At 40.6% G+C, this 26096-nt stretch overlaps 1 protein-coding gene across 3 annotated transcripts in view; it reads left to right on the top strand.

Annotated features, from left to right (window-relative positions):
• ELOVL5 (ELOVL fatty acid elongase 5) overlaps window positions 1-24482 on the top strand; it is a 40113-nt gene extending 15631 nt beyond the window's left edge. For 2 of the 3 annotated variants that reach the window (XM_018078005.1, XM_008921274.2), the window contains exons 2-8: window positions 7368-7433; window positions 9325-9512; window positions 16671-16748; window positions 17302-17473; window positions 19007-19131; window positions 20985-21119; window positions 22567-24482. In XM_018078005.1, the coding sequence (XP_017933494.1) occupies window positions 7376-7433; window positions 9325-9512; window positions 16671-16748; window positions 17302-17473; window positions 19007-19131; window positions 20985-21119; window positions 22567-22698 (888 nt within the window). In that variant the 5' untranslated portion in view covers window positions 7368-7375 and the 3' untranslated portion in view covers window positions 22699-24482. Of the gene's footprint in view, window positions 1-7365; window positions 7434-9324; window positions 9513-16670; window positions 16749-17301; window positions 17474-19006; window positions 19132-20984; window positions 21120-22566 lie in introns of all 3 variants that reach the window. The other variant, XM_029962681.1, reaches the window with a different exon arrangement.
• The last annotated feature ends 1614 nt before the right edge of the window (window positions 24483-26096 follow it).

The following is a 26096-nucleotide window of genomic DNA, read 5'->3' on the forward strand; positions in this document are numbered from 1 at the left end:
TTGCAGGTGGCACTTGAATAAGAGAAATGAGACCAGAAATGAAAGCCAATGTCCTTGTTGCCCTTTGGACTTAGCTTTTGACTCCTATCTTCTGAGCTCTCTTTAGTTTCCCTGGCTTCCTGAGGCCAATTTTCCATTGTGAGCTGCAGTAAAAAGAGGGAGCTTCAGATTCAAAGAGTAGCTGTTAATAAACACTGCCATACTGCTTGGGGAGGTTGGAGCAAAGCTATCTAGCACATGCTGTGCTTTGGCTTTTCTTACAAAAAAGTCGACTTGTCGCTCTTGTGCCATGTACATATTCTCCCTGTTTCCATCTCACATAGTTTGCTACAGATCCTCTCTTCCATTTCTTTCCCATTAAAAAAAAAAAAAAAAAAGAAGCAGTTCTTTAACCCCAGCCAAGAGTTGTCTGTGCACTACCCTTGTACATTTTATAATTGCAAGCTATTACAAACACAGCAGTTGAATAAACCTGTGTGCTTTGACTTTTCTCCCTCCACATTTCATTTCTGTAAATACTTTTGCACTCTGCACTGTGTTGCTCTTAACAGCACCAGGGGTATAAGCTGGCAGCAGTGAGGAGGCTTCCAGTATCACAGTACGGGGATACGAGTGCAGTGGCTGGGCACCGAATACACCCCTGAACACTTTATTCCAGGAAAACGTATGCTGTTGAGAAAACCATAGTGCTGAGGGGTGCCAGACCTGCTGCTGTTAAGGTGGACTTTGCAGCATGAAAGATCTTTATTTGCAGGTGGATGCTGAATGCATCCTTCTGGGATGGAGAGGCAGTGGTGAGCCATTTTCCACAGATTCTTAGTAATTCCATGGGTGTCTTTGTGTGGATGCTTCCAACATGCTCTTCCTGCTTGACCATTGCCCTTGGTGTTTTCCCTCTGCCTGAAATAATCCCCCGCCGTATCAAGAGCTGTTGACTTCAAGGGGATGAATTTTGTGTGAATATCCTAATCCTTGAATCAGATCGTAATTCAAGCTAGTTTAGATCTGCTAAAAGTGTGAATAAAACTGCAAGGACCTATGATTTTTCTTAACTTTTCTATATGAAGATAATTAGATTCTGATTTAATGAGGTATTGGGTATTGAGCACAATTATTTACTCTGTTTTGCAGTATCCTTTTCTTGTATTTGTTTCTGTTTTGTAAAATACTTTAATTACCACAACTGTGTTTAAGTATGAAGGTAAACATTATTGAAGGATTTGGGGAGGGGGGTAGAATGACAGGAAAAGTAATGGCATGAAATTATACCCTATAGTTCACTGGCCGAAGTCTTCCTTTACCCTCTACATTTCCAAATGGTTTGAAATCCCATTGAGGTTAAACTGTTTGAAACTAGCTTCTCTCCTTTGTCCTGCATTTTTTCATGCTTCTCTGAATTTTATACGAATGATTTATTTCTAAGCTTCCTTATGCTGGTGCTGCCAGGGAGTATGAAAGCTCAGCACTGTGGGTCCTGATGTGTCAGCAGCAAGCTGGAGGGTTTGCTGCTGATGCTAGGGGGCCAAAAATGTGCATCACTTTGCTGGAGATACAGGTGCAAACTAAAGTTTAAAATAGTTTCTTGTATTTTAACAAAACTGAAGTGCAAAATCTGCAGCACTTATGCTTCACCTGATTTCCCATAAAATAAATATACCTACACTTTCAGATCAATAAGGACTATAATTTATTCTGAACTCCTTTTTACTGCTAATATTAAGCATGCTTAGGACGTAAGAGGGTATTCAGGAAAAGGAAAAAAGGGTAATCTCAGTTTGGCAGGAAGTTGAAAGGCAATACATGCAAGGAGTGGTTAAGGCTTTGGGAATGGAAAGGAGAAACGGGGCAGCTTTGGCAAATGGACAGAAAATGGTTGACAGCTCTGATTATCAGTGCTGTCTTCCATCTCTCAAGCAGCCGAGCATTTTCAGTTCCAGTATATCTACAAAAGCAAAAAACAATGTGATTGTTGGGTTTTTGGATGAGGGATAGTTTGTACTTTTGGAGGAAGAAAAAGAGAAGTCACCTCTGCAGTAGCAGGGACTGAGAAACATCACTTACAAGAAAACACAAATCAAGATTTCCAAAAGCAAGTACCTAAAATTAGGCTTCGAAATCCTAATTTAAGAATGACGAAAGTGGCTGTTTTCCAAGAAGGCTGAGCAGCCAGGCCTGACAACGGGTTGTTCTCAGAAGCCAGCACAATTATTTAGATGCCTATTTTGGGAAATTTTTTTTTAACTCAAGTTCAGACACTTAGATGTGAAAACTGGGATCTGTTTCAGGGAGTTCTTGAGCAGCAGGGTGAGAGCTGAAGGATCCTGCTTAAAGGGAGCAGGCTCCCAGTGCTTTGAGCTTTCAGCTCAAAATGGTTTTTTGCTGCTGTTTGATTTGCTTAAAAAGGGTACCATGGGACAGAGGGCAAACCTTTATATTTTTTTGCATCATCTTTGCACCTGGAAAGTTACTCCAAGAAGAAACTCAAAAAACAACATTAAAATGTGACCAAGAATTCTTAAATTACTTTTCATAAACTCCCCAGAATGTGTTTTCAGTGCAAAGCATAGGAGAGAATTTCCTTTTGAAAGGCAGGAGCTGGGTGAAATCCTTCAGTATTTAGTAGCCCTTTCCTCAGAGACTAATGATGTGCATTAGAAGAGCATGTCAATGCTTATAGCCTGTATGAAACACTTTTTATAAATAAACTTAAAAAATATATACTGCAAGAAAAGGCTTTGCACTGTATTTTTGATTGTCACACCAAGATGCACTGGGGCCATCCATGCCTGGACTGAGTGGCAGGGTAGATCACATCTTCTGCCCAGACACATGGCTGGCTGCTGGAGCATGGTGCTTGTCTCAGCTCATAGTATCAAAGTGAAACAAGGATGCAAAATGACCTGTGGAGGTCCAAAAAAACCTGTATGTCAAAATCCAGAGGATTATTGAAAAAGTGGGACTTGATCGTGTTGGAGCAAGGTACAAGTTTAGCCTTCATTATGTTTGTGTTGCAGAATTGAAGTCCAGCAATCTTGTTTTGTTTAAAACATCAGATATGTTTTCTCTGGATTAGATACTTGGACTTGAAGGAGTAAAATCTTTCAGATTGTAAACCTGAGTGCTTCCAGACTGATTCAAATTGCTGTAGTGTTCAGGACCCTTACTGCAATGATAAAGTTTGGTAGCAGAGAAGATGATTTTTTTTCTGTCCATTGTAGAAACTCAGGAAAAAATAACCGGTGTATATAGAGGTACATGTTTAAAAAAGTATTATCTAGCATAATTGGGTCTCTTTTTTCTTTTTTACCTGACTGTAGGCACTGAATAAGGCTACAGATGTCATCTGTCTGGTCTTCTATAAGGCCTTTGACATGTGCCCCCACAACATCCTTCTCTCTAAATTGGAGAGATATAGATTTGATGGGTGGACTGTTCAGTGGGTAAGGAATTGGTTGGATGATCACATCCAGAGGGTAGTGGTCAGCAGCTCAGAGTCCTGATGGACAAGTGGTGTCCCTCAGGGGTCCATATGGGACCAGTACTGTTTAATGTCTCCATCAATGACATGGACAGCAGGATCGAGTGCACCCGCAGCAAGTTTGCCAACACCACCCAGATGAACAGTGTGATTGACATGCCTGGGGCGCTGTCCCAAGGGACCCAGACAGGCTCAAGAAGCAGGCCCATGGGAACCTCATGAGGTTCAACAAGGCCAAGTATAGGTCCTGCACCTGAGTTGGGGCAATCGATGGCATGAGTATGGTTTGCGGGATGAAGGGATTGAAAGCAGCCCTGCTGGGAAGGACTTGGGCTGCTGGTGGATGAGAGTCTGTACATGAGCTGGCAGTGTGTGCTCACAGCCCAGAAAGCCAGTTGTACCCTGGGCTGCATCAAAAGGAATGTGGCCAGCAGGTCAAGGGTCATGATTCTCCCCCTCTACTCTGCTCTTGTGAGACCTCACATGGAGTACTGCATTCACCTCTGGAGGTCCCAAGACAAGAAAGACATGGACATGTTAGAGTGGGTCCAGAGGAGATCAGAGGGCTAGAGCACCTCTCCTATGGAGACAGGCTGAGAGAGTTGGGGCTGGTCAGCTTGAAGAAGAGAAGGCTCCAGGGAGACCTTATTATGGCATTCCAGTACCTAAAAGGGGGCCTACAAGAAAAATGGGGACAAACTTTTTAATAGGGACTGTAGTGATAGGACAAGGGGCAATGATTTTAAACTAAAAGAGGGCAGATTTAGACTAGATGTAAGGAAGAAGTTTTTTTACAATGAGGGTGTTGGTCGAAACACTGGAACAGACTGCCCAGAAAAGTGGTAGATGCACCATCCCTGAAAACATTCAAACTCAAATTGGATGGGGCTCTGAGCAATCTGATTAAGTGGAGGATCTTGCCCATGGTAGAGGTGGTTGGACTAGATGACCTCTAAAGGTCCCTTCCAACCCAAACCATTCTGTGATTCTGTGAATAGTGTGCCTTGCTCTGGGATGACTTCCAGGTAAAGGAGCATTGCTGTTGATCTGCTTGTGTATGTGGTCAGCTGCAGAATTTGCTTACTTTCAGTATTAGGAAACATGCCGATTGCAGTGTTCCAAATGGCCACTGGTTTAATTTTTCTGGGAGTCGATGTTCCTCTGAATTGGTTAACTATTCTAATTAAAAAAGAACCCTTGTAGTTGCTGCTGTTGAAGCAGTGTTTAATGTTGTGTGGCTGTTGGCAGGAGACTTGATGCATTTTCACATGACCCCCTCTGGAACAAAAGCAGATTGTTTCCTTCTGTTTTTCTGTTACACAAATGAGTTCCTTTTGAAACAATTTCTTTTTCTACAAATTCTGGAAATCAACACTAGGAGTAGTTTTTCCTTTGCTGTGCCTTTTCCAGTATGCTGTCTGATAATACTGGCTCAAAAACTTGCTTTGGGGTACCAGCTCAAAAAAGCTGAGACTTCTGCAGAAAGACTCTTCCTCTTGGAGTACGAGTTTTTCTTCCAATTTTGTGGAAGGGTTGAACATGGAGTTTCATTTCTTCCTATCTTTGCTATAGCTAGGCAGAGTTTGTTTCTGCTTTCCTAGTTGTTTCATTTACATATCTGCATTTTTAGTGTCAAGCAAACAACAGTATGTAGCAAGTTAGTTCTGAATTGAGCTTTTTTGTATATTTTTGTGTAACGAACCCTTGTTTTTGAAACAAGCTCTCCCCTCTGAAGCCTTCCCCTGTGAGGAGGGGAGTTGAAATCAGACACAGTTGAGGGTTATTGGTTGATGCAGTGCTGTGTAACTAGATCAATCAGTACTGGATCAAAGGAGCAATAGACAAATTGAGTAAGTGGGGATTTCAAACAACAAAATGAGTTATCCGCCAGGGAGTGCTTTTCCTAGTGATATTTAATAGCTGACAGACTGGAAAAAAAAGAGCTGGGGTGAAAAAAAAATGCTTTCTCTCATTATCTGTCTTCTCCTTGGAATTATATACTCATTTATCATAGCCTTCCTGATGCTCGTGCTTCTCATAACAAAGCATAGGCTTTCTCACTTACATTTCCTTAATCCTAGGACACCAGTGTGCCAGTGCTGTGGGCATGCACACAGATGCTCACAGTTTGTGTACCATAGCTGGTGAAGTGATGTAATCCCAAAAATGCACTTTCTTGTGAAGTGTTTGCTTAGTTGGGCTGGGCTTCTTCAGTCAGAAAGTAAAACTGGTATGAATTGGGACTACAAAATACTTTTAACACTTCTGCTTATTTTGATCGAGCTCTTTTGTTAGTGTCTGGTGACCAGATTCCAGGGATGTTTCTGTGGCTTTGTGTAGTCCAAAGCGGTTCAACACAGAGGGGAAAGTCTATTCTTTGTGTCCCTGAGAGCCCTGCAGGGAACTGATGGGCTGTGGTGCTGCCAGAAGTCCTTGGTGAGCATATCAGCCTCCTGCCTGGGGCCGGTGGTGGAAGGGATGTGGACTTCTGTAGAAAACCACACAATGTAAATGCATTTATCTAAGCCCCTTGTATTTTTTTGGTCCCATGGAAAGTCAAAGTCCCTGTGGTTGCTGGGTGGCTCCCTGTCCTGCTTTGTACCTGGGAGAGAGCATTGTTTGCATCCTGCTTGGCTTTTCTTGCCGGACCCAGAAGAAATGGAGGTTTCAGTCTCAGCTGACTAAAACCAGAGGACATACTATTAATTTTACTTGCATATATCAGTACCCCTCTATAGGTGCGGTTTTCACAGGTGGAAGAGAGATATTTGTTTAGCTACAACTGAAGAAAAATTAATTTTTTTGTTGTTATTAACTACATGTAAGCTTGTGTGATTGTTTTCGTTTGTGAGTATGCTGGCAGCTTGTGTTACTTATGTTATTGCCCCGTAACTAAAAATTGCTGCTAATATTAGTACTTTAGGGAAGAAGAAACATCAAGCAGTGAAAACCATCCTCTTAAGAACGGGTAAAATTTTATTAGTGAAAGCTCAGTGCAGTTCTGGGTAGAAAAGAGGAAATTTTTTTCTTAATCAAGAAGAAAATCGCTTCCTCTTCTCTGGAGAACAGCTTCATGCACAGTTGTCCCTGCTCATGGAAAGTGTTGCTGCTTTCCTGCTTTAACCTTAGGGAGGTACAGCAATTTAAGTACCCCAGTGTATTGATCAGGTGCTACCAATAATTAGTGGCCATGTGAGGAGCTGACAGATTACATTTGAATTCACTCTACTAATGTTGGATGAGCTTTATCTGGTAATGTTTTACCAGTAAGCAGTTTCTGGAACTTGAGATGCTCATGCCTTGAACTGCAGTGTGTCCTCCCTGGCCTCTGCAGCCCTCCCTGTCACTCGGTGACTGTTGATCTTTTGGTTTTATGGGCTATTAATCAGGGCTGTAATCAGTCACCTATCTGCAAGTGATAGCAGAGCCAGTTTTCACTTTCCTCCCCCTTACCTTCTTCTCCCCAGCTAGCACTGCCAGCTATTTGAGCTGTTAAAAGAGCTTCATAGTGTTTATTGGAACATTTCATTGTTGCTGGCTTTCTCAAAGTCCAATCCTCCTCTTCACTGGGGGATTTTGCAAGATTCCATTTTTTATTTGCACGTACAAAATACAGAATTAAAAAGAACTTCATGTTAATCTGAACTCATTATTTTAGCTTCTGTGCATCTAGATCTCTGATGAAGTACTTCAGTGGGAAATACAGCTCATACACCAGTGACTCGAGAATAAAATAAACTTTGTGTACTTTGTATCTGATGAGAAAGTCCACTATGTTTGCTGGAATTTTTGCATACTAGTATTTTCTTTGTTAACCCTAACAGATGGTGTTCACATGATTAAACTGTTTTCATGAGCTAACTTTGTTCTATTCGTTCCATTTCAATAGGTTGTAGAATGGAAGTTCTGGATAAAACAATCAATAGTTACTTTGGTGTTTGGCTTGGACCCAGAGGTAAGATTTCTCAAAAGTTAAATAAAACTGATCTTACTAGAACATAAGAAACAGCTTCCCTGTGACAGGTGACTTTCTTAAGGATTGCAAAGCATCAAAATGCATGACAGTGTAAAAACCTAAAGTCTATTCAGTGCTTCTGATCTTTTGACCTGAAGACCTGCTAATTTTTCAGCTGTGACCATTATAGGTGCTGTTCTTCTCACTATCAGTTAAGCTCATGTTGTCATCTTAGTGACTGACTTACTGACTTACCTCACTCAGATCTTTGCTGGGTTTTTTTTTTAGAATTTAATAATAGCTTTTATTAAAAAGAAAAACTTTAAAAATTTGCATTTAATTAAAAATTAATTAATTAATTGAATAAATAAATCTTGCCCTCACAACTGGAGCTGCTTCGGAATTTTTCACTAGAAATATCTGTGGCTTTTGGAAAGCATTGCTGCTTTGAAACCTTTTTGTTTTAAAGAGGCAGTGTTCTTGGTAGGTTTTTCATTGGGAAAAAGTCTGCAGGGGGAGAACAGCAGCAGCAGGACCAGGACAGGCAGTGGCCTCATGCTGAGGGCTTGGGTAGGGATGGCTCCATCCCACCTCATTCTGACCAGGGGGGATTAAATGTCAGCATCTTGTGTGCACTGTGCATAGCAGTGCTGCACAGTAGCCTGTGCTTTCTTCCTCTGACTGCTGCAGTAACACCTTTTCTGCCTCTTTCTTTGTCCCAGTGAGGCTCCGGTGGTGGTGCCACTGCTTCGCAGGACAAAGTCAACAGGAGGTGAAACAAGCCTCTGATTCTTCAAAGTGTGTTTTCTATTTGCTTTTATTAGTATCTTTGGTGCCTTTGTTGCCCTTCTCTTCGTACTAAGCCTGTTTAAATTAGTCTGGATGTTCTGATATAACTTATTGTGAGTGCTGGCATATGGTCTGTATTTGCTGTGTGTTAAAAATAATGAACCATAAAGGTGGCAAATCAAAACAATTCCCCAACTTGCTTAATTACTTCCCAACCTACATTTTAAGGCCTCATTTCTTACATGCAGGATCCACATATGAGTCCTTTAAAATTAAGTTAGGACTGTGAATGCTAGCAATACTTGAATTGTTCATTTATAGTTTGGTAAACTTGGTTTCAGTACTTTGGGCCGACTTCAGTGAGAGGAGTGAAATATTGCACTGTTGCTGGGTATGGACAACACAGTTGTGGTTCAGAAGGATCCCACAACTGTTACAAGTGTTCCCCTGAAATCCTCTTGCTCTATGTGGTTTATGCACTTTCCCTGAGAAGTTAATGTGTTGCTGGCTGGACTGGTTAGTCAGACTGGACTGACTGCTCTGTATTTCATTGCTCATGCAAGGACTCCAAATTTTAATTCTTTCTAATAGCACATACATAAGTCTCATTGTGTTAGTACTGATTAGAAAATAATTATCAGGATCATCCACTGATAACCACAACGGGATCTGCCTCAGTCCTAGGTTTGCTGACTCTGTAGGAGATAATGTGTGCACCATCGGGAAGGGTTGGTTTGAGAAAATAAGGGGGAGAGATTTGTTGAAGCTTTTCTTTATAGTTTAAGCTCATCTGTGGTATTCAAGTGGATGACAATTCTGAATGGTAATGAGTATTTAAAAATAATAGTAATATCTTAAGGTAATAAGAATATTTTTGCCTTAGGAAGAGAATTATTTCTGCTTTCTTTAACAACTGTACAGCTAAAAACTTGTTGTTTGTAATTAGCACTGTGGCCCTCAGTAAAAGGGCTTGCTGCGCTTCCTTCATCTTTCTCTGTTATTCCAGCACTGGATGCATTTTGGGTACAACTAGTTTTGTGTGCTTTGAATTCTTCCCCTTACAAAATCCAAGCGTTTGTATATTTTTGTTTGTTCATTTCAGACCCCAGAGTAAAAGGATGGCTTCTTCTGGAAAACTATACACCTACCTTTATCTTCTCGGCCTTGTACTTACTAATTGTTTGGTTAGGACCGAAGTACATGCGGAATAAGCAGCCGTTCTCATGCAGGGGTATTCTGGTGGTCTACAACCTTGGACTCACACTGCTTTCTCTGTATATGTTTTACGAGGTAAGAGAAGAGGGATTGGGTCAGGGTTATTTTGCAGTATCTGTTTTAATTATATTGATTTATGTTGAAAATTATCTCTGAGGACAGTGCTCCTAAACTTGGGGAAGCATTTGCGAAAGTGTTTCAACCATTTTCAATGTCACTTCTGTGGGGAGAAAACTGTAGTTGTAATGTTACCTCTAAGGATGGTGTGAAACAAACCTTGCCTTAAACATCCTTGCTGACCTTGGTTAGCAATGTTTCAAACGCACTTTTCTCAGTGGAAATGAAGGCCCGATCTTTTGGTTTTTTACCTGGCTACTCTGTCAGGAACTCCTTCTTGCTTAGTGTGATTGTGCTGGTGGATTGTGCAAAGTATTTCATAGCTAAACTGTGGCTTGATCTGGATGGGAAAATGTGTTTTATTTACTTGTATTTAATCACACACACTCTCCTCACATCTGTTTCTGTAAGCTTGCAATAGCTTCTTTTGCATCCTCCTTGTTTTACTGGGAAAAATAAAGTTGCTGAAATAAGGTTGTTGTGATTCATCTGTTTCTTGGAACTTAAAATCTAAACATACAAATATATTTCAAACCGAATTGACCTTTCTGTGGACTTATTTTCTTTCATAAAAACCCAAAGATTCAGGCAGTGTAAAGTTTTCTATGTCCCAGAGAGCCCTTTAGCTGCTTTTACTCAGAACTGTATGTTCTTATTCAAGTGAAAATGAAGAGCTGTAGTAGTCTAAATAACAATGCAGTTAGAAAATGACTATGTCACTTTAACTTACAGGATACTCTGGCTTGCTTTTAACCAAAGTATTTCTCATTTCTGTAAGGAGATATTTCATTGTCAACATCCTCTTTTCAGTTCTTTCAGTATGCTCTTTTCAAATACAAGCTGGGGCTAAAACTACTATTCTATTTTTTTTTGCCTGTACATACAAGCTGTAATTTTCCTTTAAGTTTGTAGTTAATTCTACAGTGTTTTACAAGGTGAGTGTTTAGAGATGAAGTGATTTAAATGTAAAGTTATTTCTCTTGTGTAGTGAATTGCCTAGTCAAAAATTACTGAGTTGGGTTATTAAGAACTTAGATACTTAATTGTTCAGTTGGGAGCAGTTTTGGATTCAGTAGATGCTTGGAACAACTTGTGTTCTCAATGTGCTTACATTTCTAACCTCCCTGTCAGGATGTTATAATCCAGAAAAAATTGTGTGTTGATCTATTTAACTTGTATAAACTTAGTGTTGATGTGGACTTCAATGTACATTTGCATTATTTTATGCAGATATTATTTACAATTATATAATGATCTATTGTTTTAACCTTTTGTATATTTACGTTATTGAGGATTTACAAGTGTTGACTTTGCCTCAGTTGTACCAAGTGTGGATAAAACTCTCAGGATAGCCAATCTTTTTTCCTTGAATATTTGGAATAATACTCATAGTTTCCAAATTACTGTAATATTCTGCCATGTTACAAAACCTGCTGATAAATTTAAACAAGAGAAAATATCTGAACTGTTGATCTTATAAATGCCTTTTTCTTGCTAACAATGAACTTGGTTACCAAGAAAGGGCTGTTTATTATTATATGCCAAAGAATAGCTTTTATAATGTGAAGCAATGAGGCAACTAAAATACAGTGAATATTAAGGATCCTCCTTCCTGTATAATGAAACTCTTTACATCAAAGCAAGTGTTGCTCTTAATCTAACATTATCCATATGGAAGTGTTCATTAGTATTGTTCTCGTTATAAATGGGCATACATGAAGCTAGAGCATTATGAAGACTATTAAACTCGTGATAGTTGCAATGAAATGTGGTTGGCAGCACTTGCTGCCCATGTGAGGGCAAGCGATGCTCTGCAGCAAGGTGGTGATCCCCTAAAAATGCTGCAAAGCAGAGTCTCGTGCTAACACCACATTGCTTGATGTTTGCAGGGAGAGAGACAAAGGGTGTAGGGGAAAAAATCATGTCCTTGCACCTCCAGGTATGTTCTCAAGCTGAAGTGCCTATGCAGTTACCTCTGTTGGTGCACAGCACGTGATACCCTTGCTTGGATCTCTTCCTTCTTGGAAATTTGGCTTTAAAGGATTAGCCGTGTATCAGTAGCACTTTATAATACACTTACTCGCTTTTAAGATAAAATGGTGATGAGCAGCATTCAAAAAATTTATATAACTCCCTGTTCTCTTTCTTGTTGTCATTTTGAGTTTCAGTTGGATTAAATTTTTTTCAGTCCTGCTGTGAGGAAGGTCATAAACATTATCATTTATGAACTTGTTTACTAGCCTGTCTGAAAAGAAGTTGCTTTAATAGCTTGTATACAATACACCTGAAACTCTGCTTTGGAGTTTTTTCTGAGTTATGGCTGTGGTGATTCAGGTCATGATTCATAGCATCACAGCTTAAGTTACATATTATATGACGAAAACAAGATGTTAAATGGGGCATCCTCCCATCTAGGATGAAAAGGATAACCTGCTTGTTTTTCTGACCTTTACATCTGTGTGTCAGTAAACAATAACATGGGGAAATTTTGCATTATAGGATTTGTATAATTCTAGGTATTGTGTACTTGTACCATTTGGCCTACTGATGTAAAATAATATCATCATCATCATCATCATGGCTAGGCTTCGTGAACGAAGATTTGAGAAGGATTCTATCCACACTTGCTACAAGCGCTGATGGTTAAAAAGGCCAATGCGAGATAGACAAATCCAGTTGCAAAAGACACAGCGAAATGTCTCCTTAGGCAGTATTGGCAAGACATATTGATCACCATCATTGGTCTACTCTGGCCTCCAATCAGGAGACATGGAGACACACTGTACATAACACTGCTGCTTCTTTTGAGAACACACACAGAATCATTCTCGAGGAGAAAAGACAATGCAGAAAGAACCGTGTCTTGCCAAAATAATATAACCTTGTTCTAAAATCATTAGAAATCTTAGACTTCTTATTTGGAATTCCTAGTAGTTTCTGTGTGCACTTGCTATAACTTATTTGGGTATTTAATGACCAGGCTTTGATACTAACAGAACAGAGTAGTGGACTGCACTTGTCCCAGACAGTAAAAAGGCAAGGCAGATCTAAAGGAGGGAGAGTTTTCTCTAGGCTGGCTTGTCACTCCCATACTTCAAGAGGAGGGAATGCTCTTTAGGGACAAACAATGTTTTATTCTGTAAAAATGTACAGTGCTTGGGTGTTGAGGAGAAGTAACTCTCCTGTCTTAGGCAGGGACAGCAAGGGGTGGCCTTCTGCATGCTAGAGAAGGTGTGTAGTGGGGTGGCTGGCAGAGGGGTTACAGAACATGGCTGCTGGCTGGCATGGCTGTGTCTGAAGGATCTGTGGGAGCAGCTGGAATAGCAGACACAGCACTGCTTCCACCTGTGCCACTGCTGTGTGCTGGAGTCATGAGTCAAGTTGTCTTGCAATGCTGTGAGTAGGGCCTATGCCTCTGCACGAGTCTCAGCTGGGTAATTCAGCAAAGAAGGGAGAGTGCCAGCTACCAAGTTACACAGCACAGAGACCTGTTATTTTGAGGGTGTTTGTTAGCAGAACTAGCCAAATGATTTGGACCACCCAGGCTTAAATTAAACTAGTCAGTGATGAGGGCTCACTTTCTTAAGGGATCTCTTTACTGTCTTTTTTTCTTCATCTGAAAAATTAAATTCCCTGCTGAATCGATCTGCGAAACACCTTGGATTTTCCTGATGAGGGAGGTGTTGCATATGCTGTAGGAAAAGCATCCTCAGATCTGCACCCTGTTTTAGGAAGGAGGGTACTCTGTGAAGAAGTGCCGTGGCAGGTGACAGCTAGACTGTTCTTTCCTCTCCCCTTTCTTTCTCTACCGTCTTGAAGTCCTTATCTCTGTCCTGGAGTGACTGTGTTCCTGTAAAGATAAAATTCCGTATCTCTGCAGGCATTTGCTTTCTTTGATCAGAGGTGTGAACTTCTGTTTCTCCTCACTCTAATCTAGCTGTATTTTGAAGCTTGTAAACTCATCACACCTTGACAGTGTGATGCAGTGCTGAGCACCTTATCTGCCCCACTCCAGTGAGTCTCAGACTTTAGTTTTATCACAAGAAAAAACAAAATCCTCCCCAGTAGCATCTCTCATACAGTCCAGTTAGACTGGTGTGCTGGTGTTAGTGTGCTGGTTTATTTTGATAGCAGAGTTGATAGCAATAGCATGTGGCACAGTGTTTTAAAGAATTCAGCAATGGAATTACAAAACGAAAGCCATATGAAAAAAGAAAATTTCAGTGCAGGGGAAGAAAGTGTGAGTTGCTTAAGCACAAAAGCGACCTTGAGCTGCAGGGTTTTCCTCTGAACCAAGGGACTTAACATTGACTTTGAGTGCCATTTTAATTGGCTTATGAAGGAGCTGTCTCTTTTTATGCTGTTTAGAAACCATGTACTCTGATGAAAATAGTTATAGTTGGCCTTTTCTGGACAGGTCAGTTTCTCGAGAGAAGATGTGCTTGCGGCTGTGCATCAGCAGTGCCATTAGCAACCCTGGGCTCCTGCCAACCTGGAGATGAAGGACTTCCTAGGGCCAGCAGGCAGGGAAAGGTTATTTCAAGGCTGGGTTGGCTGAGGAACCACCAGTCTGTTGCTGGGCATGTTTCAGACCTGCTGTACAGTGGCTGTAAGAAGGGCTTGGAAATTATGGCCATCCAGGGAGCAGACCACAACAAGCATGAGCAAGGACTTGAATGCACTAACTGGCAATTTCTGACCCCTCCTTATTGTTTCTGTGGTGGCAGGTAAGCAGCTCCCTGGGGCTGTGCATAATGGAGCCATCTGGGAGCCACTCGTGATCAGGTCTCAGAGCGACCCATTGGTTTTGTATTTTGAACCTTCCAGCATGTGCTGCAAGTATTGTGGGTGCAAGAAATAGTGGTGCCAGGCAAAGGAGCTGCTGGGTAACTGGGGAAGAGGATTATTTACATGTTGCATGTTGCACTGACCGAGGTTTATGGGCAGCACCAGCAGTTTGTGGGCAGCAGTAGCAGCTTTTTACCTATTAGTTCCTTCTGCAAAGGGAGGATTAAGTTATTTTTGTAACTGTACTGACTATTGATATGATAAAAGATGTTAGCACTTTCTACAAATGCTACTTTGCTTGTCTTTTAAACCCCCATGGCTGTGAGGGTTTTTCAGCTCCTAGCTTATAATATGTTCTTTTGGAAACAAGGGAGTATTCGGGTTTAGCTGAAGCTATTGCCTATAGCCACACTGATGCAATTCCCTTCAAAGAGGTGGAATCCCTGCTGACACCTGTGGTTGCATTACACTTTGGGTGGTGAACCTGTATTGTTTGCTGGAAAAGCTCTTTGGCTTTCACTGTGCTCCCTTTACTTGGAAGAAGTTTATGGAGTGCAGCATTAGTGATGGATGCTGTTTGGATTAATTACAATATAAACATTGTGATTATCCTTCTATTCGTAGCACATCCTTGAACTGTATGAAAACATCTGTAAGTTCTTAACAACACAATCACAGCAATGTGGTGGTCTTCTGTCTGAGGGACTGGTGGGCACTTGCAAGGCCACAGTCTTTCCCTCAGTGCCCTGACAGTGGCTCGGTGCAAAGCTTGTTTCAGGATGTAGCTGGTCCTTTAGCAAGGTATCACTCTTAAACTGGTGTCCTTTGCACAGCCATACCTGCCTTATGGCTGGAAGAGGATTCCTTCCATGGCTGCCTTCTCTTTGCTGCTTGGGTCCAGAAACTGCCTGGGTTGTTGATGTGCATGGCTGCCCTGCTCTTGCTGTGGCTGGGTGCTATTGATTTATCTCTGATATAGGAGATAATTCCAAGTCTATATGTTATAATTAGATGTAATTTTTCTCCCCCTAAATAGGGGTAATAATTCTATCTCGGAAGGTCAAAAATAATGACCTGGGCTAACTGGGTATTTTAAAAGCTCATTTAGGGGGGAAATGAGGCGTGAAAGAAATAACATTAGGGAAAAGTAGATCATTTAAGTGATAATCTTTATTGTACCTTTTAAAATTAGCTTCCTATTCACAGTTCTGAGCAGCATTTAGTCATACCAGGTTTTGTAGTCCTTTAATCAAGTGATCATTTAAAATGACTTATGGTACAAGGCGTTTCCAAAGTAGCTTTGCAAAGATGTTTTTTATCCTGCAGGAGAATAGATAAGGCCAAAACCGGACAACTTGCTTGTGCCTTTCAAATGTTTTTTTTGGAGATACCTAGCAATTCTTTTTTTCACTTAGGAGTCATCTAAAGTTGTTACTCCTCTCTTCATTCTATTCACAAGAGGAAAAACATCTTTATGAAAAATGTCCAGTGGTCCCTTCTGCTGAGATATTAAAGGGAGCTTGCTCGTGTCCTTCCACCTGCTCCCTCCTCTCATTCCACCCTCAACCTGCCCCTCCGTCTCCCACCCATGAAAGGATGAGATGTGAACATCCAGCTTGCATCTTGCTTCTCTGTGGATTTCAGCCAGCCCCACTGCACAGGCACCTCGTCATCCTCTCGTGACTAATAGCTGGTCGTTACTCTTATTAAAAATAATTCCGTTATGTTTGAGGTGTTATGCCAGGAAGTCAGGCAGGCAGTGGCATATCCTGCAGAGGAAGTCATTTATACTGGGAAGGATGTAATGTGCTTGACATGAGTGAATTGCTCAAAAATATCTTGAAGAATCACAATGCAGTGAAACATCCATTGTCAGCTGTTAAAGATAGCAAAGCTGAAGATTTGCTCTGTTATATAGTTTAAAAAATTATAGTCACATCTCTCTGTATAAAATTTCTTAAAAATATAACTTTTTATTTCCAAAAATAATCAGAAGAAAAATATATCTACTTCACTTTGATCGTTTACTTTCTCCTGCAATGAGATCATCAGCCCAGAAGGGGATTTCTTGAGAATCTGTGTGGGATAAGTGAGCATAAGATGCTACCTCCTATTTTTATTCTGGTATACACCAATAGGAAGAATTTGTTAAATCACCCTCCACTGTGATTGGATCACTGCTTGGAAGTTGAATTCAACCTGGTGCCACACTTGTGCCCATGAATCTCTCAACACCAGATGTCTGGGCAGAGCTGCAGTGGAGGTTTATAGGTGCCATGGGGTTCAGCCTTCTCTCCAAATAACATTTTTTTTTTTTCATTTGCTCAGCTGGTGACAGGAGTGTTGGAAGGAGGATACAATTTCTTCTGTCAGGATACGCACAGTGGAGGAGAAGCTGACATGAAGGTACCATAATTGAGACTTAAAGCTGATAACATTTCAAATTGTCTACTTTAGTGTAAGTGAAGAGCATAACAGTATTGATTATGCAGATTTTGCTTGAACTATATGCTTTTTTCCCTCCTTTTGCAGTACAATGGACAGTGCACTGTCAAACATAATAGTTAATATTACAATAATCATACAATATATTCATGGTTGGGTAAGTAATTATGTGTAAATTTTCAAGTGTTCTTCTGGTCACACTTCTGACCTCTTCTTTACAGAGAGCACTGTAGCACCAGCTCTGGTTAAATATTTTGTTTCTCCCAGGACACTCCAGGTGCACAGCAGCAGCCTCATAAAACAGTTTTTGTCATCCTGTTTTCAGCTGTAGCTGTGGGTTTGTACCTGGATCTCCTACAGGGAGACCTGAGTCAGAAGCATTACAGAAGATCCTAGCAGTGTCGTCAGTCCAAGTAGTGCAGGACAGAATCTGGATTTTAATTACTTAGGTAGTGGAAGGGTTGAAAGCCCCCACAATGTGCAGTGCTTCTAAAACTTGCTTCCTCCTTTCTAGATCATACGTGTCCTCTGGTGGTACTATTTCTCCAAACTCATTGAGTTCATGGATACCTTCTTTTTCATTTTGAGGAAAAATAATCATCAGATCACTGTTCTGCATGTCTACCACCATGCAACGATGCTGAACATCTGGTGGTTTGTTATGAACTGGGTGCCTTGTGGTCACTGTAAGTACTGGGTTATGCTGGGGAACATCTGCAACACGGGCTTCGTTTTGGTTTTCGTTTGGTCAAACCAAACATCTCTGGTCCCTTCAGCTGCAGGATTTGTTCTGTCCCATATTAAGCTGCTTTGCTGAATTGCAACTATTGCAGATAGTTGCAGGAATTAAGCTGCCAGCACAGCATCTAGAAAAGGAATGTCTGTGTAGTTTGAAGAATTTGTGTGGCAGTGTGGCCTTTAGGAGCTGCAGTAGCCCAGGTCAGATATCTGTCAACCTTGCTCTCTCTGTTTTTGTGGTAGTTGCAGACTCTCTAAAGAAACAATACTCTTTTTGAAGTCAGGACCAGAAGCTTGTTTCAGCTGCAAGATGACTAATACTGACTCTTGTCCTTATATCTGTCAAGTTCACTTGAGATGTTAATTTCTTAATTTAATCTCATTACACCACTAGCCATAACCAAATATTTCAATTAAAATCGTGTTCCCTGAGCAGTAATGAACATGACTGAATTAATTTTAAGTTGAAGATTTCCATGTCTCTCTTGTCTAAATCCTGCTAACCTCTGGCAGTATGGCTTTGATTCTCTACTTTCATTGTGTTTAGTTGGCATCTAGTTTCCTAACTGCATTAGCATTACTTCGTTGTGGTTCAGATATGCAGTTTATAGATACTAACTGTTGAACACTCCCTCCAAGAGAAACCTTTTCAAATCCAATGGATGTGAACCACTGGCAGTGCAGACCAAGAGGCTGCGTTCCTCAGGAGTCTGCTCTCTGAGCCAAACAACATAGAAACTGGTATTTGTTTTGTGTTGTCAGCACAACAGTGAGTAATGCTGAACTTATAAAAAGTGTGCATCTGGAAACATATTCTCCTCCAAGGAAGTCAATCCCTGTTTATATAGCAGTCAAAAATGCAGACACTTAAGAGTCTATCTTGTGTTTGCGTGGTCTTGAAAATACTTTTGTGCTACTTCTAGTCATCTGTTTTTCTTCTTCCAAGCTTTTTGTTCTGCTTGGTCATCACGGTTCTGTGCAGTTCAGTGTTAAGCTAAAAGTTTTTTTTTCATGACTAAAGGTGCTGTAAACAAGGACCAATAAAATGGCTGACTTGAAGTTACTGAAGATATCTGTTGTTTTTGGCTATAAATGACAAAATAGGCTCCTTCCTGGAAGGAATGAAATAAGCCTAAAAGTAGATGAGTGAAGTTGTCAGTTCGTGGGTATGTGAGTGTGCCTCCTTTTTCTCAGCTTCCTCAGTTTTTTGAGAAACCATAATGTAGATGTGCAAAAGAGTGGAGGAAACAAACCAGAAGACTGGTATAAAGTGCACAACTGCAAAGCAGCTCAGCTGCTGTGTTGGGTGAGCAGAATAAAAATCAAAGTGGAAAAAAAACAAACCTTCTTGCTTTTCTTCGAAGAGAAATCATATTTTAAATAGTAACATTTTGAACTTGTTATTTTTGTAGGTTCCATGAAACAGCATGTTCCTTCCTGATAATGCAGTGTACTTTCTTTTTCCCTTGCCCTTTTTTTAGCTTACTTTGGTGCCACACTGAACAGCTTTATCCATGTCCTCATGTACTCCTACTATGGACTGTCTGCTGTTCCAGCAATGCGTCCTTATCTGTGGTGGAAGAAGTACATCACTCAGGGGCAGCTGGTGAGTGATTTGCTCTTCAGTGCTTCAGCAGGCTCTTGTATTGGTGATGAGGTCTTTTTGTCTTTACTGAGTTAGGAAATTTTGGAAGGGAATAGAAGAAGGGATAATGAGGGCTAGTACCTTCTGCATCCTGTAATGCTTAAATCACCTTAGAAATCCAGTTCCTGCACATCCATTTGCCCTGTTTTCAGGGCCGTGGGGAGCTGGGGACTGATGGTGTACATGAATCAGTGCTGAGGTCTGTGGGGTCTTCACCTCACCATGTTGTATGGCTAGATGTATTTGGGAGTTGTGGTGCTGGGTTTTCTGGGACTCAGTAGCCAGGGAGGAGGGAGAAGTTTTTCTTCCAAGGCCCCTTGAGCTAACGTGCTCTCCCCTGTGCTTGGTTGGTCGGGCTAATGACAGACCAGAAACTGAGTGCAATGCAGTCCATAACTTGTGGCCCATTCTAGTCCTGTGGGACAATGCCTTTCCTGTCTCACTTTTGCATGCAGTTGCAAATGGTTTATTAAAAAATATTCAGTATTTCTGTTCTCTTCCTGCACTTTGAATGGGCAGATTTTTTTTGTCTTGTAGTTCTGTGTTGGACTCCTTTTATCCATTTGCATTGTTTCCCGTGTGTACAGTGATGAAGCCTGAATGCTGTGTACTGGAGGTGAAAAGAGCAGTGAAATTAAGCACTATGGCACTTGTTGTAGTGATACTGCATGAGAACCAGGTTTTCATGTGTACAGCATGTCAGAACACCACAAGGAAATATGCATTGGTGTTGTGTTTTCCCCATTTTGTAGGGGAGGAAACTGAAGCCTAGAGATAGACTTTTCTGTTATCTTCCCCCCACCCATCCTCCCTTAGCACCCTCTCAGAGTTGTGAATAGTTTTAATAACATTTCTGGTGATGATTAATAACATTTGCTGCCAGCAATTCAAGTGTTGATTCTTAACATCTTTATTCTCTCCTTCCTGAAGGATGGCCAAATGTTGTAGCTATGGGCTCATTTTGTTCCTGGGAGGGATGGGGCAGTTGCCTTGGTTTGGGGTTTGTTTTTGTTTTTCCTTCCAGATTTAGGCTCTATTCTTCATTCTGGTGGTTCAAGTGCTACAGAGTGCAGTGTCTCAGTGCTTCAGTTGCTCCGCTGGCTATTGTCAAAGCTGCTTTCACTTCCTTGCCTGCTCTTCATGCATAACTGTTAGAGCTGCAAAATAGCAGAGCAGAACAGTATTTCCCTTTTTAAATAAACATTCCCTAATCTGGTAGCCTTCATGTAAGGATGAATTTTGCTTAAGGCCCTCTGCAACACTTAAGCCCAAACTCTGTTTTTCCAAAAGAGATAATTGTAGATAACTGGATCCCAGTCCTCCTTCCTGACTCCCCAGCTTCCCTGCAGCCTTTTACCCCAATATTTCTTCCACTGGAGCCATGTGCCAGACAGTTCCTGTGTGTGGGAGAGGATTTCACTGTCTATGTGTAGACCAAGTGACCCAAATCTTCTGCAACTGAAGCAGTGAGATGCAGATCTACTTCTTTAGGGTGGTAGAGTCAAACCCCACTGAGCTGTCACTAGGAAGAAGGTGGTCTTGTTCCTTAGGATATCTGTGAGTCAATTCTGCATTACTTACTCTACTGTTCTGAAATGGAACAATATAAATAAAATAAACAGGCTTAAAGAACAGAATACCACAACCTGAATGTCTGCTAACTCAGGTTTACAGAGAAGATAAACTTGTTAACACACAATATTATGTATCTTTTACTTGATTTAGAAATACCTGTTGTGATCTTTGTCACTAATGGTTTTTTCCCTTCTTCCATTAATGTGCTCCATTTCTCTTGGTTTTTTTTCTCTCCCCAGATTCAGTTCGTCCTGACAATCTTCCAGACCAGCTGTGGTGTTGTTTGGCCATGTGCATTTCCTCAGGGGTGGCTGTATTTTCAGATTTCTTATATGATTTCTTTGATTATCCTCTTCACAAATTTCTATATTCAGGTAAAATTAATATTTGTCAACTCTTTCTAGCATTCTGCTGGCAGTATCTCTCTGGAAAGCTGTTTACAGAAGGATATGCTTGAAATGTCCTTTCGCTATCTTCCACTAACATGCACGTGGTTCTTAAAGTATTGCACTTGTTGATCTACTCTCCACTTTCAGATCTTCTGGTGTTTTGTATCTGCAATTCAGAATGATTAGTAATTTCAGTAAGCAGAATGGCACACTAAAGTGGCTTACTAGTGCAATTTTAACTGCAGATAGGGAGAGGAAGCAGCTTTCTGCTCTGAAATAAACCAATAGCATGTGAACCTGTGAAGCACCTGAAGGAATTGTTCATTACTGCTTTGACAAGGAGAAATTCTTGTTTTATATCCAGGGAAACATCTTAAATTCCCAACATAGAGAAATCTGGTTCTGGTTCACCTTTACAGGCATTTGTTTGTATTTTGGAATTTTCCTATGGAAAATTAGTGTTATGAGTTATGTTTCTACAAAGCTGATTTCATGTCTGAACAGATCCAGACTTGGTATGTGTTGTTCTGAGCAGTTCATAATTGGGCTCTGTACAAAGATGCACCCATCTTCAGAAAATCAAACCAGCACAGCCTGCTGTCCCCAAACAAGCAAACTCTGTTACGTTTTAAATGTTTTTTGAGAGATTTGAGCATTGTGGTTCTCATAAGAATGATTCATGGAGGGAAACACTGCAGGCTTTCCCATCTGATCTTTTGCTACTTCTTAAAATCAGTCCGATGATTCCTATCACTTGCTGCATCTGAACATGCTAAGTAAACATTATAGTATATTCCAAATATTACTCAACTTTCTTCATCAATTTTACTTACATTTTAACTTTTAACCACTTAACTTCCTTTCACACACAGAAATTCTGGGAAATGTGCTCTTGTCAGGCAACTGAGCCCCTCTGAAAAAACTAATTAATATATATTTTTTCTCTAATTGGTTTAGACAGAGTCCCTTGTATCCTGTTAGTTTTGTGATTCTCATGTTGGCCAGTGGAAATTTCTTTCACATTTCTGTCTCTAACTTCCCTCATTGTTCTTGTTTACCTACTCCTTGTTCTGGCTTTGTTCAACATACTGTCACCTGCAGTGCTTCAAACCTCCTTCCTCACTACTTGTTTTGAGTATATTCTTGTGCTGTAGTCTGCTCATAAATTCACTTCCCTTGTTTCTAATTTACAATTAACACAACACTAGCATCATACTGCCAAGCCTTTTTCTTTTCAAGTGAACTAATTCTTTTGCTGTGATGAATGAAAGGCATAGTATAGTTTCATACACAAGAAGTGGTAGAGCTTGTTAGGCTCTACCACCGGCACAAGGTCTTTAAAAATGATGAATGCAAGTTTCTAGAGTTACTCTGAGGAAGTGGTTATTTATATCTAATTAAGCAAAACCATGTGTCTTTCCCTATATTCTAGACTTACAACAAGAAGGCATCCTCGAGGAGGAAAGAGTATCAGAACGGCTCTATGGCCACTGCAAACGGGTACACAAACAGCTTTTCTTCCCTTGAGAACAATGTGAAACAAAGGAAACAAAGGAAGGATTGAAGACCAAACTGAAAAACCATTTTGATAACCCCAACAACAAAATCATCTGATTGTAAGCACAATGAGAGTTGTGCACTAATACTCTAATGGCTACTGTAACTATTCCTGCCTAGAATAGTGTGATTTATGTAGGACTTAACCAGTGCAAACACCCTAGAAACTGTATACAGAACATAAAAGTAGGTTAAAGTTTAAAAATAATTCTGGGCTGTCACTGACCCTGCTATAGACTGTGGAAGGGAGTATTACCATATTATCCAACACTGCTGTTGCCTTACTAGTCAATATGATAGGTGCTGAATTATGATTCACAATTTGAAAACACTGTAATCTAAACCTCCATTTTTTTTTACAATAGATCATGCATGTGATTGTAGAGGTAATTTGTATGATGCTGGTTTCAGTAGATAAACACACATGCCTTAAATTAAAAAGCAGGGCCCAAAGCTTATTACTCGTTTAAAAATTAGGGTTTCAACTTTTCAGTTGACTGACTTTTTATTAAAAAGTCACTTAGAAGAATCCATTGATCATTTTACTGTTCTGTATGTGATACACAATGTTACGTATCTCTTACTCGATACAGTGAAATTGGAAATGGTGCATTTAGTTTTGTATATTTGGCTTTGACTAAACAGTCACAAACCAGATGGAAAAATTATTTTACCTTTTTAATAGATCTTATTTTTTTATTTGAAGTATGTCACTGATGTAAAAGTAATTGGCGCTTACACAGTCCAGTAAGATTAAATATTGTCTCTAAGGTTTAGAGCATATACAGGGTGGACCCATCTATTCTTTTCACTTTTTTCCTTTTTTTTTTTTCCTTTCTTATTTCTGAGAATTCTTAAATGCTAAATGAAGAGTGGTTTTTAATATGAAACTGGCAGAGTTTCAAGTGTTATTACCATAGCCATATCCACATTTTAGCAGCTACTGTTTAAGTCTGTGACATATCCAAAGGCGTATTTAAAAGAAGAGACAGAAAGATGCTTTTCTGATGGAATTGTCTGTATTTAAGTTGGTATCTGAACTGTTCTTCATGTAGCATATGTTCACTTTTAAAATGTGCCTAACACAAAGGTGGTTTTTTTCCCAAACAAGCAAGTTTAAACAGTTTGAGTCATACCTGATGTTTTTTAAATGTTACTGAAATGTGCTGGAAATGTCTGTTTCTGTAATGTGAGTTGTGTATATCACTGGTAATGTTTTGGCTTGTTATCTGAGGATTTGGTTTGAGTGCTGGTTAAAGTTACTCCTTCTTGTAAAATCTTGCCTTGCACATATGAGGAGTAAGTTGCAAAGCCAGTATCTGTTGCTGGTGTTCCGCTATCTGCCATGGTGGAGTTTGGCTTATGAGTATTTTATTCATTAAGCTCTGAAAAACTGAATTGTGCAAGACATTCTGCTGGTCATTGCTCAAGTTTAATTATTTTTTTTTTTATATTTATATAAATGCCAGTTTTAACATGTTTAATTGTTTTTAAATCTTTTTTAAAATTTTTGCACATCTCTTAAGGAATTAATAAGTTCTACTAGCCTTGTGGGTTTTCATTCCTTGTTTTGAAGGAGAAGTGTCTTTTATGTTTACATTATCAAAGCTTGTGCTTGTGTCTTCATTTCTAGGTACTGGTTTGCAGAGTCTTTACATAGCTCAGTACAGCAGCTATAATGTTCAAAATAGGCTGTCTAAATGTGCTAGAAATAAACCCTTGGCTCGTCTGAATATACTTCATTGTTAATGTTTGACATGGTTTAATCATTAAAACACTTTTGATGATCTCTGCCTGAATTCTGTGGGTTTGTACAGATTTAATGCATTGCCCCATCCTGTGTCAGGCCAAGGAGGGGCCACCAGGATGGAAGAACAGCTGCAGATATTCAGAAACATTTACTGTACCACAGATCTGGTAACAAATTCTTTACAGAAACCCTTGGCTGTTACTGAACACTGTTCCCTTGCCTGGCTGGTCCATGTGATGGATTAAACCTCCCACTGGGATTACTGACTCACTGAATGCAGAGCAGCCCAAATAGTTCCAAGATGATGAGTGCCAGGTACAAAGCTTGATGTGTCTGAGAGGGACTTTCTGCCTCAGCTGTCCTGTCTATAAAATGGGAATAATACTTCTCTCCAGAACAGGAGTGTTTTTGCAATTTCATTATAGCTCCCCTTGCCCTTAAGTGATGGTTTTGGAGCCCTCTCCAACTTGAGTGTTTAATCAGGACATCACAACACTCTCAGATAGGCTGGTGATAGACTTGGTAAAACAGAACTACTTATGTAGGTGTTTCCTTCTCACTTGCAGGCTCTTAAAACAAGAATTGTAGATCAGAGAAATGGGTTTTACACTTCATATGAAGGGCTCAGAGGTTTCATGCTATGCTGGTCTCCTCTGGGAGGTGCTCTGAATGCCTGGGATGGTTGCTAAGACAGTTTCCTCTTCTTCACATGCCAATTCAGCTTTGAAATTGAGTGTTTTTCTAAGCGAGGTTCAGTAAGGTGCAGTTCTTTGGATGATAAGCCCAATCTAGAGGAAATACCTGGAAGGCAGAAGCCACAGCACCAACCTGGCCTTCCCCAGTGTGCCAGAGGGGACTGAGCTGCTGCCTCCAAACCTCCCCTTCAAGGTCAGTGGTAAAACGTGATGGCTTTATCATTGTTTTGCACCATGTAGACCCACTGACTTTGGCCAAAACTGGCAGGAGGTGTGATCTTGGGAACAATTATAGCATCAGTAGTGTTCACACCTGCACAGAAGAGACTGTGGCTCCTGGCTACTCTTCTACACTCTCGGCAGCAACTGAAAAAAGTGTCTGAGATGGGTCTGTGTGGGTTGGATGAGACATCACCTTACCATTACTGATGGACCAGGCAGGAACCTTGGTCACCTGGCTGAGCTTCCAGTGCATTACCTGACCTGGAATTAGTAAAAGCCTTTGGATTACCTCCATTCCCTGATCTCCTGCAGTTTTCCTAACAGATAACAGCTGTGATTGGTGCTTGGTATTATGAAAGAGTCCTCAGAAAGGACTTTCTGTGTTGTAAAGGCTGGAGAGATAAAAAAAGACCAACTGCGGCCAAAGGGTTGAAAAAGTTTCACGTAAAGTTGGCTGAGGAGAATGTGATAGTTCAGTAGCTATTTCCAGGGTGAATGACCAAGCTTCAAACTGTTAGGTTAAGATCTTGTGCAGCTCATGAGCTGACCAAATCCCTCCCTGCACTTGGGCCCTACAGCCTGAGTGATGAAGGGAGAAGTGTTAAGCTTTTGTTAAGCTGTGAATGGGATAGATAAACTTAAGGCCCAGAACACAGCTTTTCCTAGGGTGGTCCTGGTGTGAAGAACCCAAGTGCTGTGTCACAGATGTGTGAGCCACCCCTGGGGCCAGGATCACTC

The sequence above is a fragment of the Manacus vitellinus genome, unplaced genomic scaffold (genome assembly GCF_001715985.3).
Source record: "Manacus vitellinus isolate BGI_N305 unplaced genomic scaffold, ASM171598v3 scaffold_4_pilon, whole genome shotgun sequence".
Lineage (NCBI taxonomy): Eukaryota > Metazoa > Chordata > Aves > Passeriformes > Pipridae > Manacus > Manacus vitellinus.